The sequence below is a fragment of the Microtus ochrogaster genome, chromosome 24, assembly GCF_000317375.1.
Source record: "Microtus ochrogaster isolate Prairie Vole_2 chromosome 24, MicOch1.0, whole genome shotgun sequence".
NCBI classification, from domain to species: domain Eukaryota; kingdom Metazoa; phylum Chordata; class Mammalia; order Rodentia; family Cricetidae; genus Microtus; species Microtus ochrogaster.
In genome coordinates, this window is record NC_022024.1 from 29268889 (window position 1) to 29287257 (window position 18369).

Genomic DNA, 18369 nt, shown 5'->3' on the forward strand with positions numbered 1-18369 from the left:
TATATATATATATATATATAATCAGCACCTCTGTTTCCCATACTTCAGCAACTGGTGCTCCACTTTAGACCTCATGAATGGAGCTTTTTCAGATTCATGAACTGATGTAAGTAACATCATGCAGTGTTTACCTTCCTGTGCTTAGCTTCTTTTGCTTAACATAGTGTCCCATGTTCATATGTGCAAATGGCAACATTTCTTTCATTTTATGCTAGATAATATTCCTGTGTGTGTGTGTGTATCACTTTGAAAAAAATCCATTTAACCTCAAAGAGTACTCAGACTTATTCTGTCTTTGTGTTATGAATATTGCTGCAATGAACAACATAAGGATACAGCTGAGCAATATATATATGTATGTATATATATATATACATACATATATATATATACACTTGTAAAACAGGCAAGAGCAAGAGAGAAATGGATGTTGGAGGGGAGGAATCACAAAGTAAAGGGACAGAGGAAAGGAAGCTGTAATGCCAGTGGTGCTGGGAAGCAAAGGTGTCTTTATGGAAAGCATTTCAGACATTCCTGGGGAAGGAAGTGGTAATCCCTTCATCCTCAGCTTATCTTCCATCAAGGAGCAATGGACAGACTAGTGGAGGACAGCAGGCCAGCGTCCAGGGTTTGTAGAAGGAGGCATTTGCGCTTCTGTCATCAATTACAAAAAAGGGGGAACCATGCTCATGCATGTTACTTCTTCTTGCAGGCAGAATAGAGCGTCAAATCCTGATGGAAGAGAAATCTCCAATTTCTCAAGTAGAGAGTTTTTTCGAAGCTATTCAAATAAGCCTGAAAAATGATCAGAACTCAGGGTAATGGAGACCATTTAATTCTTGTAGAACCTTTCCTGTGTGGTCTGAGCTCTGTGTAGTAGGGCACGCAAGATTCAAGAAAGGTATGAGGGGTTGGGGATGTAGCTCAGTGGTAGAGCGTTTGCCTAGCAAGTGCGAGGCCCTGGGTTCAGTCCTCAACTTTGGGGGAAAAAAAAGCAAAGTACCAAAGAAAGGGGTGAATGAGTGACCTGGTCACGGCAGGGTTCATGCACTGGGGCTAACCCAGACAGCAGGCTTACCTACCTGCTTCTCAAGCTTGTTGCTTCTGGCTCTGACCTAAGGCGGCCTTTACAGGAAAGTAGGGGGATGCTCCCATCTGTCATAGTGGCATTCTAGGCTGCCAGCTGGCTCTCACCTAGACCCAGGTCTCCTGGCAATATCAAGACGATGGGGTATTCCTCTGGACTATCAGTTTACAACTAGAAGAACCTACCATGAATGTTAAAGAGTTTAGAAGGATTTATTTACATGGTCTCTGTAGCCATCCATACTAATAGCCTACTTAAGTCAGTTAAAAAATGACCATGATATTGATGGGAAGCCACTGTTGTTAGGCCAGGACTGAAAGAGACTTCAATTGATGCCTTTAATAGATTATATCTAGATCTGAGCATTGCTGCCTTCTGAGATGGTCTCTGTCTATTTCCATTTTCATTAGTGTAAGAGAGTAGACAGATGCCTGTATTCAAGGATGGCTTCTTTAGTGACTGCTTCACTGGAATGTTCCAGAAAGGTCTTGCTAAGCTTTGCAGTGGTCATAGCCCAGGATGTTGCCAGCATAAGCCCAGATAGAATGCTGAGCTTTCTCAAGATCTTCTCCTTTCTGAGGAAGATCCTACTAGCTGCAGCCTCAGGATGCATAGGTTAAGAGAAGAACACTTGTTTGTCCTTCCTGTTTACTCTCCCCGACCCTGTTGGCGAAAAGTACAACGAGATCCTCCAAGAGACCACCGAGGCTAAGTGTGATGTCCTTTCATTTTAGGTTGCTCAAAGACTCCTACCTAGAAATTGCCCTGGTGTATTTCCATCTGAAGAAGCCGAGGAAGAGAGTGTCAGCGACCTCATCAACACTCAAGGTAACAGCTGTGTTCAGGGGCATTGGAAACCTTTGATCATTTGCAGTGATTCTTCACTGTGGAAATAATGAGGCATTTTCCTAGATGACTTGGAGACATCAGCTCATTACTTTATAGTCATATGTATCACCATTAATAAAAACCCAGAGACAGAAATTGGGATCCAACCCAAAGGTCAGAAAAGCAAAACAGCCAGCTACTGGCTCTTACCTCTGCCTCAGTCCAAAATGGCGATCCTGCCTCCAGGAATCTCAGAATGAGCCTGAGCCTGTGAGTTGTCTCCTCTTGTTTTATAATCTTCTCTAGGGCAGGGATTAAAGGTGTGCACCACTTTCCATGGCAAGCTAGTGTGGCTACTGGGATTAAAGGTGTGTGTCCCCACTGCCTGGTCTGTAAGGCTGGCCAGTGTGGCTGTTTTCCTCTCTGAACATCAGGCAAGCTTTGTTCAAATACAGATGAAATATCACTGCAATCACATTTGTAGTCACCTCTTGGGAACCTTTTGGTAGAACTCCGGAAATTGATTTCATGTTGGTGTTTCTGCTTGTAAAAATGCTGGTTATGTAAATACACAAAGGCAATGGTCAGGCATGCTCTGGAGAATATAGGAATGGACACACAGTAATGTTGAAGCTAATATGGCCTGTCGGTGTCATTCACATCTCACAGATGTATCAAGCATTGGCTGTGATAGAGGCGATCTTCTAGAAGGTGCTGAGTCAGTGCTGAGACAAGCTGGTGGAGGGAGACAGGCCGTATGGCCACAGACATGGAAAATCAGAAGGGAGTGAGGGAGAAAGAGGGGCTGAGCAGGGCTCTTGGTAGTGAAACTCACGAGGAAATTATTTGGGTTGCTGGGGTGGCTCATAAAGGTGGCACTTTGGTGTGACGTCATGATGGGAGGCGTCGGATAAGGCGCGAGTTGTGCAGACTCCCGGGAGGATTCAGTACCCACAGCAGTGCCTGGGAACGAACGTGCAGACACATCTCCCCAAGTCTTGCTGAAGGCAGATAATGACTTGTCACTTAGGAAGTGGACTTGGGGTTTGGGGTTCCCAGTAGCCTCCCAGGTCCGGATGATGTGCATAGGTGCTCTGTAGTACCAAAGATTCTGACCGAGGAAGATCCTGAGGAAAGAAATAAGGCAGGTTGCTTTGAATGACATGATTATTGTTGGGTTGTAGTAAATGTTCATATTTTCCTCACCAAATGATCATTGACTCTGCAAGATCTTTTCAGAAAACAGTGGGATCCAAATGTTAAAAATCCAGTGTTAAAAATTTTAGCACTTTTTGTCAATTCTTTGAGGATCTCATATCATGTATCTCGATTCCACTCATCTTCCCATCCCTCTGAACCCACTCCCCAAAGATTTTTTTTTAATTTTTGTTTATTTGTTTGTTTTCAGATAATGTCTCTCCATGTAGCCCTGGGTGTCCTGTAGACCAGGCTGGCCTCGAACTCAAAGAGCTCCACCTGTCTCTGCCTCCCAAATGCTGGGATTGAAGGCACACACCACTACAACTGTTTCAAATCTCTAATTTTTGAGATGTCATAAGCATGACTTAAAACTTTAGGCAAATATAATTAATTAGTCAATCAAATTATTTATATGCTAGCTGTATTAGGTGGGTATCACCATTTAAAAAATAAAAATGATTATAAGCTAGGAAAGGTTGCTCTGGGGGTATGATAAAAATGCTTATTACCAGTTAGAGAAAAGCATGAGTGTGGTTTCTATAGAGAACAGTGCTAGCGTGAATCTCATTACTTTCTCGGCCTGTCCAGGAGATGTGATTATAATTATGAATGTGAAATAGGGTTTGCAGAAAAAAATGCTATAATTCCATAAAATTTGACATAGAAAATACTTTAACAAAATAGAGTCATATTACTAGAGTCATAGAAAATAGCCCAAAATGAACAAAAACACCCTTCCAGGTATATTTGCACTCTTGAAATACAGCATTTGATGTTTGTCTTAGTAGAAATAACACAAAATCCCCTAAAAATCAGCAGGAACCGGGCCACTGAGCTGGGTCAGTCAGTCAAGGTTCTTGCCACCAAGCCAGACTCCCATGATGCTCCTGGTAGGAGAGGACCAATTAGAGCAAGTAGTCCTGTGGCCTCCTCACATGTGTCCCCGAAATAAGCCAATAAAATGTGATGAAATAGGCAATAGTATCTTTTCACTCTATGATGTGCAAACAGGACAGGCTTGGTCTTGGATCTCAGCCTGATGTCCCAGAGTGACTTCCGAAGCCTTGCTTCCCCACCTCTGATACGGAGATGGCTATTCGTATCTTTTAGTGTGGCTAGGAGCGCAAAGTATTGAGCATGATGTATTAGGTACCGTTAGCTTCACATAACTCAACACAACCTCTGTATTCTTCATTAAGTATTTTATATGTAGTAGATTACCCAATAATTATTAGTTAAGTCTAATGAACTATTTGGAGCATTCATTCATTCATTCACTCGCACGAGGCATGCCATCCACCTTCCCTGCAGAGTCCAGAGTCTAGCAAGGGAAATGATGGAGGAAGGTCATTGGTTAAATAAACTGCCTTGGCCCTGATAGGTTAAAACATAGGTGGGTGGAGCAAACAGAACAGAATGCTGGGAGGAAGAGGAAGTGAGCTCAGACTCGACAGCTCTGCTCTCTGGAGCAGAGATGCCATACTCCCCTCTCCCGGGCAGACGCACGATGAAGCAAGCCTCCAGGTCAGACATGCTGAATCTTTCCCGGTAAGACCGGTGCTACACAGTTTATTAGAGATGGGTTGATCGGGATTATCAGAATTAGCCAGTAAGGGCTAGAGCTAATGGGCCAAGCAGTGTTTAAAAGAATACAGTTGGTGTGTTGTTATTTCGGGGGCATAAGCTAGCCAAGTGGCTGGGGTGCTGGGGACACAGCCGCGCTGCTCCTATTACAACAGGGAAAGACACCATAGAGCGGCACCTTGATAAGGATGCAAACACAGTATGCCAAGGTGGAGATGCCGGACAAACTGATTCTCTTTTGTGGGCATACTGTAGAAGACTTCACAGATGAGAAAGTTTAGAGGAGGGATGGGATTTCCCCAGCAGTTAAATGAGGAAAAATAGTTCAAAGAGAAAAAGATCCGTTACAGCAGCTTTTTCATCTCTGCAAGTTCTAGACACAGGTCTCCCATTGGACGTACGATTTGCAAATATTCCCCTCCCCCCAGCTGGTGGCTTGTGGTGTTTAGAGACACAGATCTGAGTTGTTATGAAGTTCCAGGATGACCTTGCCCTTTTTCAGCGATCGTATTTGGAGTGGCACGCGAAGGTCTTTAGAACCCGTTGATCTTCGAGCCCACCTTTACGAAGGTTTAGCTCTCTGTCGCTGTAGCTCTGGGTAAGAGCTCGGGTTTCAGAGCACATGCCCTCCAACACCACGATTCATCTTCGGAATTCTTTTGTGCTTGCAAACCTTCACATCTTTTTTACACATCTTCCAGTCTGCCTCCCCATTTTCAAAATGAAAACAGAATTGGATCTTTTGAGGAATTCTGTTGAAGCTACAGTACAATCTGGCGACAGCTTGTCTTAACAATATTACATTATATTATAGAAATGGAATTGATTTGCACATATTGTTGAGTTTTAAGTCCCATGGCCTCACTGACTGTGTTTGTTGATTTTAATAGTGTGCATGTGTATGTGTGCACATATGTATATGTGTGTAGATGTGTGTGTGTGTGTGTGTGTGTGTCCTGGGATTTCCTGTCTATAGGATCACATCTTTTACAAGTAAATATGTTTTTTTAATGTTTCTATTTCCAATCATTCCCAGGCTTCTCCTTTTCTTCTCTGGTCTGATCACATGGACTGTGCAATGTTGATACCCCCCCCCCATCTAAAACAGTAAACCCACAATGTTCTTTCTCCAGCCCATTTTTTAAAAAGTCTATTTTGAGCCCAAGTCCAGCCTCCTCAGGAATGTTTTCTTCTCCATTAAAAGTAGCTATTTTCTCCAGTGTTTGCATTGCTAACTGTCCTCACCTTACTCTGGATTCTTCCGTTCATGGCTGTCGGTCTTTCTTCCAGATTTGCAGTAAGCAAACTGCTCAGGCTTAGTAGGGTAGTCATTGCTATGCTAAAGCCCACATGGTTCCCAGTAGGGTCTTATCTTGGACATAATGTACAGTTCAGATGCCCACGGGGAAGTCTCTCCTGGTGTCCTTTTCATTTGTGTAGGCTGGCACATCAGATCATTGTACCCCATGACTCAGCGTCCTTAGTATCCAGGACCTCACTCCTTCCCCATGAGTCCTGCAGCCAGAGATAAACCATTGGCACGCTTCATGTTGCTGCATTTAATTCTCTAGTTTTCTTCCAGATTAAAGAAATAATCAAAAAATTAGAACTTAGGGCTCTACTTAATTTTTGTTTGTTTTAGAGATAGGACTTTTTCTGTGTAGCCCTGGCTGTCCTAGAACTCACTCTTTAGACCAGGCTGACATTGAACTCAAGAGATCTACCTGCCTCTACCTCTATAGGGGTTAAAGGCCTGTGTCGCCATACATGGTCTAATTACTTAAAATTTTAAAAATGGACTTAAAATTTATTTACTTCAGTTATCATTAAAAGTATTAGTTACTGTATTTGCTGTATTTATTTTTGTAGCATTAAAGTTCTTGGGTCTAAGAATTGAATGTATGTATTTGTATATGTAAAAACTGTCCCTTGTGGTTTCCTTCCTACTGTTACACTGAGTTATGAAATCCCTTTAGCATTTTTCATAATAGTAACCTAATATCCAATCACTGAATTACTCAGGAGATGGAGACAGGGACTCTTGAGTTTAGGGCCTGCAGGACTTTGAAACCCATGTCAAAACAACAGAAAATCAGGACAAATTTAATTATTATCATTCCTGGTCTGTTTGTCCACAATATATTCAGTGTTAATAACCTTTACTAAAATGGAATTTGACATCAGTTAAAGAGATAATTTTATCAAAGTATTTAATAAATCATGTAAACTCACTATAGAAAAATTAGGAAAAGGTAAATATTCTTAAGACTTGGTATAATATTTGCTTACATAGACAGTAATGTATGCACATTTTAAAAAGTAGGATCATACTTGCAATTTTTAAATTTTAAGCCTATAGTTTTCTTTTTGATATACTTTAAATATCTTTTCATGGCAGTAACATGCTGTCCTTTGTGATGGCTCCATATCATTCCATCAGCATGCCATCCAGAGAAGATGAGGTTTGCCATGAAATCCTGAGTCCTCTCTATCCATCCAGAGAAGATGTGGTTTGCCATGAAACCCTGAGTCCTCTCTATCCTGAAATGCTCTCTATTTACTATTTTAGCCTTTTCCCAGAAGGCACAGTTCTATTAAAGAACCAATCGCAAGTCGATTTGAGATGTACACCTCACTAGCCTGGATTGCAATCCGAGCTGCTGCGCAGGTTAGTGTGTGCATGTTGATTCTCCCTGCTGTCTGTGTCCCCCACTGTTGACTCTCCCATTGTCTGTGTCCCCCATTGCTGATCCCCCCCCCCGTGCCCTCCATCTATCAGCTTGCATAGCAGCACAATGGATCTGCTTGAGAGAAAGAAGTTACACTTGGTGAGGGATCTCTATCTGCCATGTCATTTTGGAAACTTTACAGGTAGTCTCTACACATGTGTAGCATTTAGAATCTCTAGAAACCAGACACAACTGTTTCCATTGTCCCTTAATGAAATATTGGGTATACATGTGTACCTGGCTGACATTTTGGCAAATGCGTTTCACAGCTGGATGATGTAACTCATTTAAAGTGACTTATGCGTTAATTAAATCGTCAAAGCTAACCAACTGGTTTGACTGTGCTGTGTATTCCACATGTGAGCAAGGGATCACATGCTCTTTTTTTCATATGGTGATCTTTTTCTTCCAATGTATATCAAATATTATTTTATGAATTCATGTCTTCATGTTTATTGTTTATTGTCTCTGTCTATATTGTACTGTATTAGAACACAGACATTGGATAATTCATGTTCAGCATGGATCTACCAATTGATAGTTTTTGAGGCTGGTAGGTTCAAGACCAAGGGCCAGGTCATGACCTTCTTGCTTTATCATTGCCTGGCAGAAGGTGGAAGGGCAGAAACAGATATCAAATGGGAAGACAGCTTTTCATGTGAGAAGGAGCTTATTCTGTAACTACTCTCTCAACCCATGCCTCAGGGCTGAGCTCTCTTGACTTAATCATCTACTGAAATGTTCTCCTCCCCCCCCCCCCCCGGTGTCACTGTGGGGATCAAATGCTCAGCACACGTACTTAGAGGGACACAGTCAAACCGTAGCCTATGCTAACACAGAATAGATGAATTCTAGTGTGTTCATTCTAGGTCAGTGAAGCTGTGCTGGCAATCAACCTCATGATCGGAAAGAAGAATGCCAGGACCGACAAAGTCAACCACATGGCGTTGCCAAACATTCCAGAGTTTGCCATCGTGGATCTTTTCTCTTCGTATACAGATTATTTACTCGGTATGTTTGGATGGCTACAGAGTCTTCTCTGTGTAACATGCAACCAACTCTAAGACTTCAATGCTGTGGTTCATTGACCTTTTGCTTTGAGGAGATGATGGTTTGTGGAGTCTCCAGGATCCCAGGTCCAGTTGCCAAAATAGGGTATACTCAGTAACATGTAACCTGAGCATACATGTTACTCAGCTGGCTGCTGTGTGTCAGGGCCCTGGGGATGGCATGACCTTATGTTGTTTGTCTTAACATATATGTGTGTCAGAAGGTAACCTTTTGTTTGAGGGAGTTTCTGTGATCCTCTGGCCCAAAACATTCACCGACTTATACTTTCCAAGGACTCTCTAGTCTTCATTAGTATTTCACATTTGTGTGTCTGAGTGTGTGCATTTAAGTGTGTCATCCATTCATTAAGAGCAGGATCTGCACTATTTTATTTTATCTACAAGAGAGCACACCATCACTTGCACACCCCAGGCATTCAATCTATGAAATGAACTGATGAACGCCAGGTGAATAGAGTTTAAGATTGACTTTACTGCCGACTTTATGACTTTTATCTGTAGTGGACGCAACAGGAATGTGCTTAACATTCATTTTTGCATTTTTTCATCCACTTGTCCAAAATGTTTAGTGAATGTTTCTGATATACTAAGCCCTGAAACAGGTGCCAACCAAGGAGTGAGGGGGCACTGAATGTTTCAGTGAGACTGATGTCTGTGTTGTTGGTTTGTTTGGTTTTTGGTGTGAATGAAACTCCCTTGAATCCAACCAGGTGGCAGTGGCCCCCCTCACAGCCCTGGGGACCAGCCTTCTCTGCTGAACGGTCACTTTTCAGAGTTGCTCTTGCATCTCACGTCATTGTCCTTCAAGATCCTTGTAGATGATTCAGTGGCCAAGACTTTCTGGTGTAACAATGTTTTTCTGGAGGTCACATGTTGATTCGAGAGCTTTCTTATATTGAAACTTTATTCTTAAACCTTTATTGATCTCATGCCTGTTTGAAGTTTGCTATCTCGGGCTTCTAGGTCATTACCCACACCTGTATCTGGGCTCTCCCATCCCCTTGGCATCATAAGATGAATTCACTAGAGACAATGCCTCTGGCCCTGCCAGAAAAGTTTAACAACCTGAAACTGGTCATATTTCTCATGCTTTCAGAGATGAGATCTTCTGAAATCTTCTATCAGATTAATTTTGGGTGATGGGTCTACTTTATTCTACTCCTTTCTGTGTGGTCTTCACTTTTAGGGATAACATATTAGGCTCATCTAAGATGGCCTGAGCATCCCTCAGGGACTCACAGCTAAGAGCATCTTTATTCTTCTCCTGTGCTCTGCTATGGGCTGCAGATGGGGCTTGGACCTGCTCCCTGAGCATCTGCTATGTTCTCCAGCCTGCAGAGTGCTCATGGCTGCCCACAGCCTGCTCCACTCAGCAGATTACCAGGGCAAGAGCCAGAGTTCAGATCACACAGGCTTCCGAAGGCCTCTCTTACCAACTTATCCTACTGCTCATAGCGGTGCTCAGTGTGAGCAGGGTAGGGACATGTGCTCTGCCTGCAGATGGGGTGAGATGTCTGTGAATGTTCACTGGATAACCATCTACACTAATACTCACCAAGGGCAGTCAGTGTCTAGAGGTTCCTGAGAAGAATCATGAGCGTCTGTACAGAAAGACAGGGAGAGTTGTTGCCATGGATGCACAATGGAGGACGGTATTCTCTCAACCAACCCATATCAGTTGGTCCAGTTGAGCCATTTTCATCTTTGCTTAATTGGGATTTCATTGTTGCTGTTCTGTGTGGACAGCTTTCCTAGCACACATTCTGCTTTCTTTGGTTTCTGCTTTAGACCGTTAACACTTCTTTACTTTTTTAACCATGAAATTGCTCAGTTGTAAAGTCTAATCTGTTTTTCATTTTACCTTGCACACAGAATATTAATCTTGCCCTGCAGTCTTTTCCTGGCAGGCTGATAATTAATGCATGCTGATGACTTCGCTCATTTCTGTGTTTGGGTTGGAAGGAAGTTCTGAATTCCCACCTGATTTCCACAAATACACAGATGGCCATGAAGTTCATATTAAAATGACTTGCTAAAGGGAAAAATCTCTCAACAACAACAAATAAAACTTGTTTGATTTCCTCCTCATTAGCATAAATTAGCATCCAGAAGAGGAACCTCAGTAATCTAGCTTTAAACAATATTAGTATTCATCTACGCATGAAGGGGTGAGCGATAGTCATCATTTTATGCGCAGAGAGCAGTGCCCGATATTTCTTCCCCCCTCTCTTCCTCCCCACTCCTTTGTGGTGCTATTGATGGAATCTGGAGTCTTAAGCTTGCTAAGTATCTGTCTCAGCACTGAGCTGCACCCCAAGTCCTGCACAGATGCTTATGTCTCCCAGAGAGGAGTCACGGAACAAACAGCAGGGAGGCAGGGCTTCCTGTCCATGGGCCTCTAGCCAGGGGCATTTAGAACAGGCATAGACATTGACATATACAAATCTCTTAGAAAGCCATACTCATGAAGTAGGGTTAATTCACCAGAAGCTAACTGGATGTCTTTGTGGAAAGTTGGGAACGATCAGGATGGTGTAAGAGTTTGCTGGGAGCCTTCCTTTATCCTGGGAGCGGTGTAAACCAGTACCAGATGGAAAGGGAATCAGATGTTCTTGACAAAGCAATCCAAGACCTGAGCTGTAATGACAGAACAGCTACCTGTGGAAGCTGGGCTCCAGAGTCCCTTGCCAGGACCCGAGAATAATTATAGGCATTCATAGGACATTGAAAAATCCCAGCAGAATGCTTGGTCTTCTTGGTTGAATATTCTGCGCCTTGTCTTGTAGACCCCACAGTGATGATACTGGCAATGGGGGAACCATGTTTAGATTCAGCCTGAGAACACTTCTTAGAGGCTGACTTTGCGGTTATGTTCAAATATACACAACCTTCTAGCCTTGATTTTCTCGTGACCTTGATATTAATTTGACAGGGATAAAACATATTAAATTCTCTAAGACACTTTAAATTAAAAATACCATTTTGGATTAGTGGTCCCAGATTCAGCCTCTCACAACTGAATACACATGAGACACAGAAAGCTACACATGCAGGCCAGGTTGATGAACTCGCTGTCAAGACGGCAGAGACATGTGGAGCATAGCTGAGAACGCTGTTGGTGTCTAGCATGTGCTTTCACCCAAACACAGCTGATCTTCCTGCCGGAAGGAGTGGGGCTTGTGCTTCCCTTCCTTCCTTGGTATTTGTTCAGAGATGAAGTCAACACCCACTGAACACAGGGACTCCATTTCTCCATAGCTGTCTCATTCTCTTGCTCCTCCACGGCACAGTTAGTAGCGGGGAAGTGAAGTGATGCGTTTTGTACTCAAATCCCAGACAATTAGATCACTTACCTGCGGGACAGACCGAAATCTACCTGTGCTAGAATAGAGGAGGGATTTGCGTGCATGCGCTTGTGTGTGTGCGCGTGTCCGTCTGTGTACTGTTTCACTAGAAACAATTACCGAGGCATGATGAGAATGAATTCCAGTGAAGGAGAGCTGTCCTGGTCCAGTGTCTACAAAAGCCCAGAGCTTCTACTGAAGAGATAGCTCATTGATCACTTGAATTTGAGAAGGGCCCTGGGTAGATGTCTTAGTGCTTGAGGAGATTACTTTACACATGTGAGACCCAGTGAGTGGGTTCCCAACACCCACATAAACACTGGGTGCCTGTGGTGACCCACTTGAAATCCCAGGACTTTGGAAGGAGATATGGGATCTTCAGGTAAAGCTCGATTGATAGACTGGCCAAATTAGCAAGTGCTGAGTTCAACGAGAAGCTCTGTCTCAGTAAATAAAATGGCCATCGACTAAAGGAGATATCCAACATCCACCTTTGTCTTTCACCAATATCTACCTTTATCTTGGTACACAGATGTGCACCTGTGAACATCCATATACATGCACACACACTTGAAAAAAGCCAAGAGGAGACAGTGCCATGGGTCTTAGTCAACTGTCAATGTGATCTGTTTTTAGGTAAGAAGTATTATACTGAGTAGAGTCACACTGAAAAACAAGAAGCAAGATGATGCATGGGAAATGGCAATGGGATGCCATCTTCCTGAAGATGGACATGAAGAGGTGCCTGCCAGAGACCCAAAGGAGACAGAGTTATATACCCTTAGTAGGGCCCTCACAGCCAGGGACTGACAACAGCAGAAGCCCAAAGGCTGGATTACTAGCTGATAACTATAGGTCATCTATCTATCCTCTAGGATTAATCCAGGGAGAGCATCAGTTATGCTTATCTTTACAAATGAGACGAGATGCCAAAGTCATGAAACCCAGCCATCTTCCTCTCTTAATTCAGCCCCTTGTCTACCCAGCTCTGGGAAGTACGGCTAAGCATCATGTCAGACATGAGAAGACACTCAACAGGACTCAGTGCAGAGCTGGTGTTGGTTTAGAGTCAGTCTATCCAAGGGCTTTAACTGATTTGAAAACTCCTTCTGCCCATTCTAACTCAAAAGCATAGAGCAATTCTGCCAAGAAGTGATCAGAATTTGTTTTCATTCCTGGCTGAGCTTGACAGCAGAAAAACACAACCTTGTTCTCAAAGGAAAATGGAATATTTTTTAGCAGGGGTAGCCAGACAGTCTTGCTGGCGTGGTTAGAATCTGGTCTAGGCTGGGTGGTGGTGGCACACGCCTTTAATCCCAGCACTCAGGAGGCAGAGGCAGGTGGATCTCTGTGAGTTCGAGGCCAGCCTGGTCTACAAGAGCTAGTTCCAGGACAGACTCCAAAACCCAGGGAAAACCCCTGCCTCAAAAAAAAAAAAAAAAAAAAAAAAGGATCTGGTCCTAGTGGTGGGGCTAGGACTTTGCTGTCTGCTCACGGATGTGGGTGAAAGAGCCCCACAGGGAGAGAAAACAACCTAGCCAATGGCATGGAGTTGGAGTTCATAATAGTTCAGTCCTTGAGCTGGGCTTTAGAAATATCCTGCCTACTGGTGAGAGCAGAAGCAGTCCTGAACGGATCCCCCCGGGAGGAGTCAAACTCACTCTGGTTATAAGGGTGGAAGTCACTCAGCACACTTTATCTCAGTACAGAAAGACAGGGAGCTCTGGCTGGGGGCCATGGCAACAGTTGCAAAGGGACGCTCCCCAGTGCTGGGCATGAGGGACTCTCCCGCTCCTTTCTGTAGTCCTCCTGAGGGTGGTTTTAGCATAACTCCATCTCAACAGTGTCTAACATCCGTAGATCAGAACGAGAAGAAACAGTCACCTTTTAGTCAGAAAAAAGTTTTGTTTGTTGAAGCAAAACTTGTCTGGTTTTAATTTCCCTTTGTGACATTAAATATCACAACTTTAGTTACACATGTAAATAAGATTAGACAGTCACAATCTAAATAATTTAAATTCATTACTATAAAAATTATGTTGGATTTTATAAAACCATTTTACAGTATGTATATTAAATGTTACATATAGAGAGCTTACTATTAGTCCAATTAATATTTTAAGAAAAGTAAAATAAAAATATTCCTCATAAGTGATAAATATCAACAGAAAAGTAACCATTGACAGTGAAAAATTAAATTGCTGCAGATTTATTCTACTCCAAGAAAACAAATTTGAAAAGCTCTATTCAATTTATAACTGTCTGGAAAAAATGTAATATTTTAGAAAGGTAAAAAAATTAGATCTATTACAAAGGCGGTAATAAAGCTATGTTAGAAATTAAAACTGGATGTTCAAGTTTATTAATTTAAGAAGATGATTAATAAATCTACCACAAGTTAGCAGAAATAACTTATTACAAATGTATTTAATATCTGGTTTTCTAAAAATTAGTTGACCTCTCCGACCTTCCGATGTTAGTCTGCAGCAATGTAATGCTTTCACTGAAGTAAGAAAGAAAATCCAGCCTCACGTAGATATGTAGTTAGGAAATGCCGAACATTTAAAGAGCTTCTTCAAATAATTCTATTCCTCTTTGAATCTGAAGCGGTGTGGTGAAGGGTGTTCTGGGGGAGGGTGGTTGATTCTAGGACGTTCTCTGAAAGCACATCACTGATCTTCTCCTCCTCTACAGCAAAGCATATCGGTCCACCTTGCGGCCCGTGTGGGCCTCTACCTCGTCTGTGATTGTAACACCATGTATTATCTCTTAGATATTGCTCCTTGGTCTCCCATGAGCCCTAGAGTCCACACTATCTCTGTTGAAAGAGTTGAGAGGATATGCGGGGCACAGTGAGGAAGGTAGGTGGAGTAGCCACAAGATAAAGTGGGGCACTCTAAGGCGGTGGTCCTTCCTGATGCCGTGACCCTTTAATACAGTTCCTCATGGTGTGGTGACCTCCAGCCGTAAAGTTATTCCTTTGCTTCATAATCTTGCTACTGTTATAAATTGTAATGTAAATATCTGTGTTTTCTGATGCTCTTAGGTCACCCCGGCGAAAGGGTTGTTCAACTCCCAAAGGGTCCCGACCCACAGGTTGAGAACCACTGCTCTAAGGGGCATGTAGGCAGTGACGGAGGGGCCCCTGTGGAGGAACAATCTCAAGAGCCGAGAGTGGGCAGTGGCCCAACTGTGTTGCCTTACAGTTACAGGCAGGATTCGTCTACTTTTCAAACTTCTGGAGAGAATAGCTTTCATGAGAGGCTTTTCTGTCCAGGTGATTGACAGGTCCATTTGGATGAACTTCAGTCTTTGCTACAGGATAGGGGGTGTTTTCTTGGAGGGTTTTCTCAACAAGGCTTAACTGGAGAGTGATGGATTCGGTGGTGAGTTCCCAGGAATGGATGACTGTAGAAGATAAAAACATGAGCAAAGCGCCTTTCAGACAGGAGCTAACCGTTGGCACCAAGGGGCCTCTCTGCAGGTTTCAGTTAGCACCTCTTCTCCCAGCAGGAAAAGAGACTTCTCTTATCTTTCTGGTGGACGTGGCTGTCCTTGGAACCACATCCTTGGCCTGTTGGAATCGGCTTAAGGGCTGGCCTTTGTCGCTTGGGAACAGAGCTGAATTTAGAAAGAGGTGCCATAGAGGACACTAAGCTGCTTAGGCCAAAGCTGGGGATGATCTCTGTGGACCTCTATGAAGAGCTGCTTGGAACTGGCCTCTAGGCAAGATGGGGCCCCTGACCAAGCTTCTTCACAGGGAAATTTAGGGCCTGACTGGCGTGTTCCATCTTTTGGAGGATTGAGGTCTCCAATAGGAACGAAGATGATATTAATTCCTAGAGACCCCGTTATCAAATATGTGACCTGGGAAATGAAGATGCACCCTTCCTGTGGGGTTTGATAGGGGATTGGTGCTAGTGTGGACCCCAGGTTTTGTTACTAGGCCTCTGCCCAGGGAAGGGTGAGGCCGATAAGACACCGCTAGGAAAGGATTGGTAAAGTGTATGTTACTCCACAGACGGCAGGAGGCTGGCGTGAAAACACTGGGTCTCAGTGATGCCCAGAGCCTGACAAGAATATTTTTAAGTGACTCTGTTACTTACTTCTGGGCCAATCATCTGAACAGGATGCCCTGCCCCTGGAAAGCCTTCTCACTTAGTGACTTTAAGAAACACTGTATACTTAGCAACTTTAATAAATACTATAAAGCATACCTAAAATTGTCACTACCATGGTGGCCCCTCCGGTTACCATCCACTCTTATCCAAGAGTGCTCTCCTGTGCAGTGGCAAGGGCAAGTGGCTATCGCCTGTCCTCCCCCTTACAGTGCTCCCCGTTACTTTGTAAAAATCTCCATCTTTCTTCAATACTACACTCTGTATATCTGAACTCCTTTCAACAGACAGAACACTAAGGAGCTGGGAGTAGGTTGGGGTTCTGGGACAGCTTGGTTTTCTAACATCCTAGAATGATGAGAACATCTGAACACTGGTCTCTTTCCTTGGCCGGCATTAAGCCCTGCAAACTCAAAACACCACCACCATCCCTCTCAGAGAAATCGAAGGACTGGAAAACCCTTAGCGGCTTGTATAAACGTTGCAAAATTCAGGAATTCCACTTGAGCCTTGGCTATTTATCCCCAGCACTAATCCTGTCACGTGCTTCCCTTGAAGTCGAGAGGATGCTTTCGTATTTCAGATGTTTCAGCCTACCTGTGCCTGAAGTCACCTTATAGCTTGTCAGTTGGTCTTTCAAGTCGAATGCTATTCCATGGGGTTGGGAGGGTCGGCGGGGGGGGGGGCATTCAGCTCCCACTCTGGAGCAGCCCCCGTGTTTGCAGACATAGGAGAGGTGCCTCACGTGCTCTTGGTGTTTTATTGCACAGACTATGAGAACCAAGTGTGAACAGTTAATAGCTTTAATGACTTGTACTGCTTCATCAAACAGGGAGGACTTAAATGAAACTGGCATTTTAATTAATTTGTTTCACGTGAAGAACGCGAGGACGGCGAGGCAATGGGTTGTCCCCCTTCCTGGCTTCCCGCTAAGGCGCAGCTCACTGCTTCCCAGTGCCATCTCTGCAAATGGCAGCACACTCCATCATCAACATGATGATGAAGGTTGAAAACCAGAGTTCTTCGATGCTCTGAGAACCTTCCTTTCTTGCCGACATTGGCATCAAGGGTTAGGTCTTGTCAGAGGTTTTCTGCTGATATTATTAGCCAAACACAAGCTCAACCTCAGAGGAACCACACTGGTAAATGGGAGCCATTGCATCTGGCAAATCTGTAATTCTGCTGCAGAGGCAGGATGGGATCCTCTGTTTTCTCAGCTCTGTCTTTAAGTCAGTATATTTGACTATTTGACAGTTTCGTGGTTGTGTTGACTGAGCTTTCACCAAGGGACAATTACTGCAGACAGGACATGAAGATCCTTAGAGTGCAGGATGAGCATTGGCTGGTCGCTGGTGCATGAGTGTCTCGGTTTGGGGTGCCTGGGTCTGGCCAGTGAAATACCACTCACTCTCTACCAACGGTTCTCAGCCTGTAGCTCAAGGCCTCTTTGGCAAATCTCTGTCTCCAAAACTATTTGCATTGCAATTCATAGCAGTAGCAAAACTACAGTTATGAAGTAGCAAAGAAAATAATTTTATGGTTGAGGTCACCACAACATGAGGAACTGTATTACAGGGCCACAGCATTAGGAAGGATGAGGACAATGGCTCTGTACGATGCTCCACTGGCTTTCCGTTTTTAACTGGAAAAGCTGTATCAGAGCTTTGGATTATCACACGACATTTACATTTTTAATTTATTCTTTAGATACTATGAACAGCAAGACTGCTTGCCTGGCCCCACAGCCCTGATTGTCATCTTCAGTTTCTTCCTGGGATTTACAGCTCAGTGTCACCCTGGGCCTCCTTGTCTGTGCTCTCTGTCCGATGGCATCTGCTTTGGGAATGGCTCTCCACATTTTGTTTGAGAGTTCCTCTCTTCCAGTGGGTTGTCCCTTGTTTTACTTGTTGTCCACCAGTGGTTTCTTGAAGAGGAGGTCTTGTCCTTGTCACATAGGCACGTTCAGTGTCAAAGTCATCAAACCCTTTTTTGGACAGAAAAAAAAAATACTTTTCTGTGTAAGAAGATAAATATAAACAAAGCATAAATTGTGAGAATATAGGTTGTTTGTCACAGACGAAACAATGCCAGGACCCCGGAAGTCCACCTGATAACCTGTCCTGGTCACTGCTCACCTTCCTGCCTTCTAATCTCTATCTAGGTTCGGCTGGCTTTTGGATTTTGTGTAAATGAACTAATACCACTATTGTATCTGGCTTCTTTTGTTCAACACTGTCTGTGAGATTCAGCCTTTTGTGGCTGTAATAGTGCTGTTTATTTTCCATAGGTAAACACTGGAAGCTGCTCTGAGAGAACCCGCTCTGAACACACTGTGTGCTCTTGCCGATCCAGATGGTTGTGTTGATATATATATACGTATATATGCGTATATATATATGCGTATATATA

At 43.5% G+C, this 18369-nt stretch overlaps 1 protein-coding gene across 1 annotated transcript in view; it reads left to right on the forward strand.

The window, feature by feature from the left end:
- The window catches only part of Cfap54 (cilia and flagella associated protein 54), a 252210-nt gene that overhangs the window by 183325 nt on the left and 50516 nt on the right, over positions 1-18369 (forward strand). The window contains exons 58-61 of the mRNA XM_005358276.3: positions 713-818; positions 1822-1915; positions 7269-7367; positions 8298-8439. Coding sequence (XP_005358333.2) covers positions 713-818; positions 1822-1915; positions 7269-7367; positions 8298-8439 — 441 coding nt within the window. The remainder of the gene's footprint in view (positions 1-712; positions 819-1821; positions 1916-7268; positions 7368-8297; positions 8440-18369) is intronic.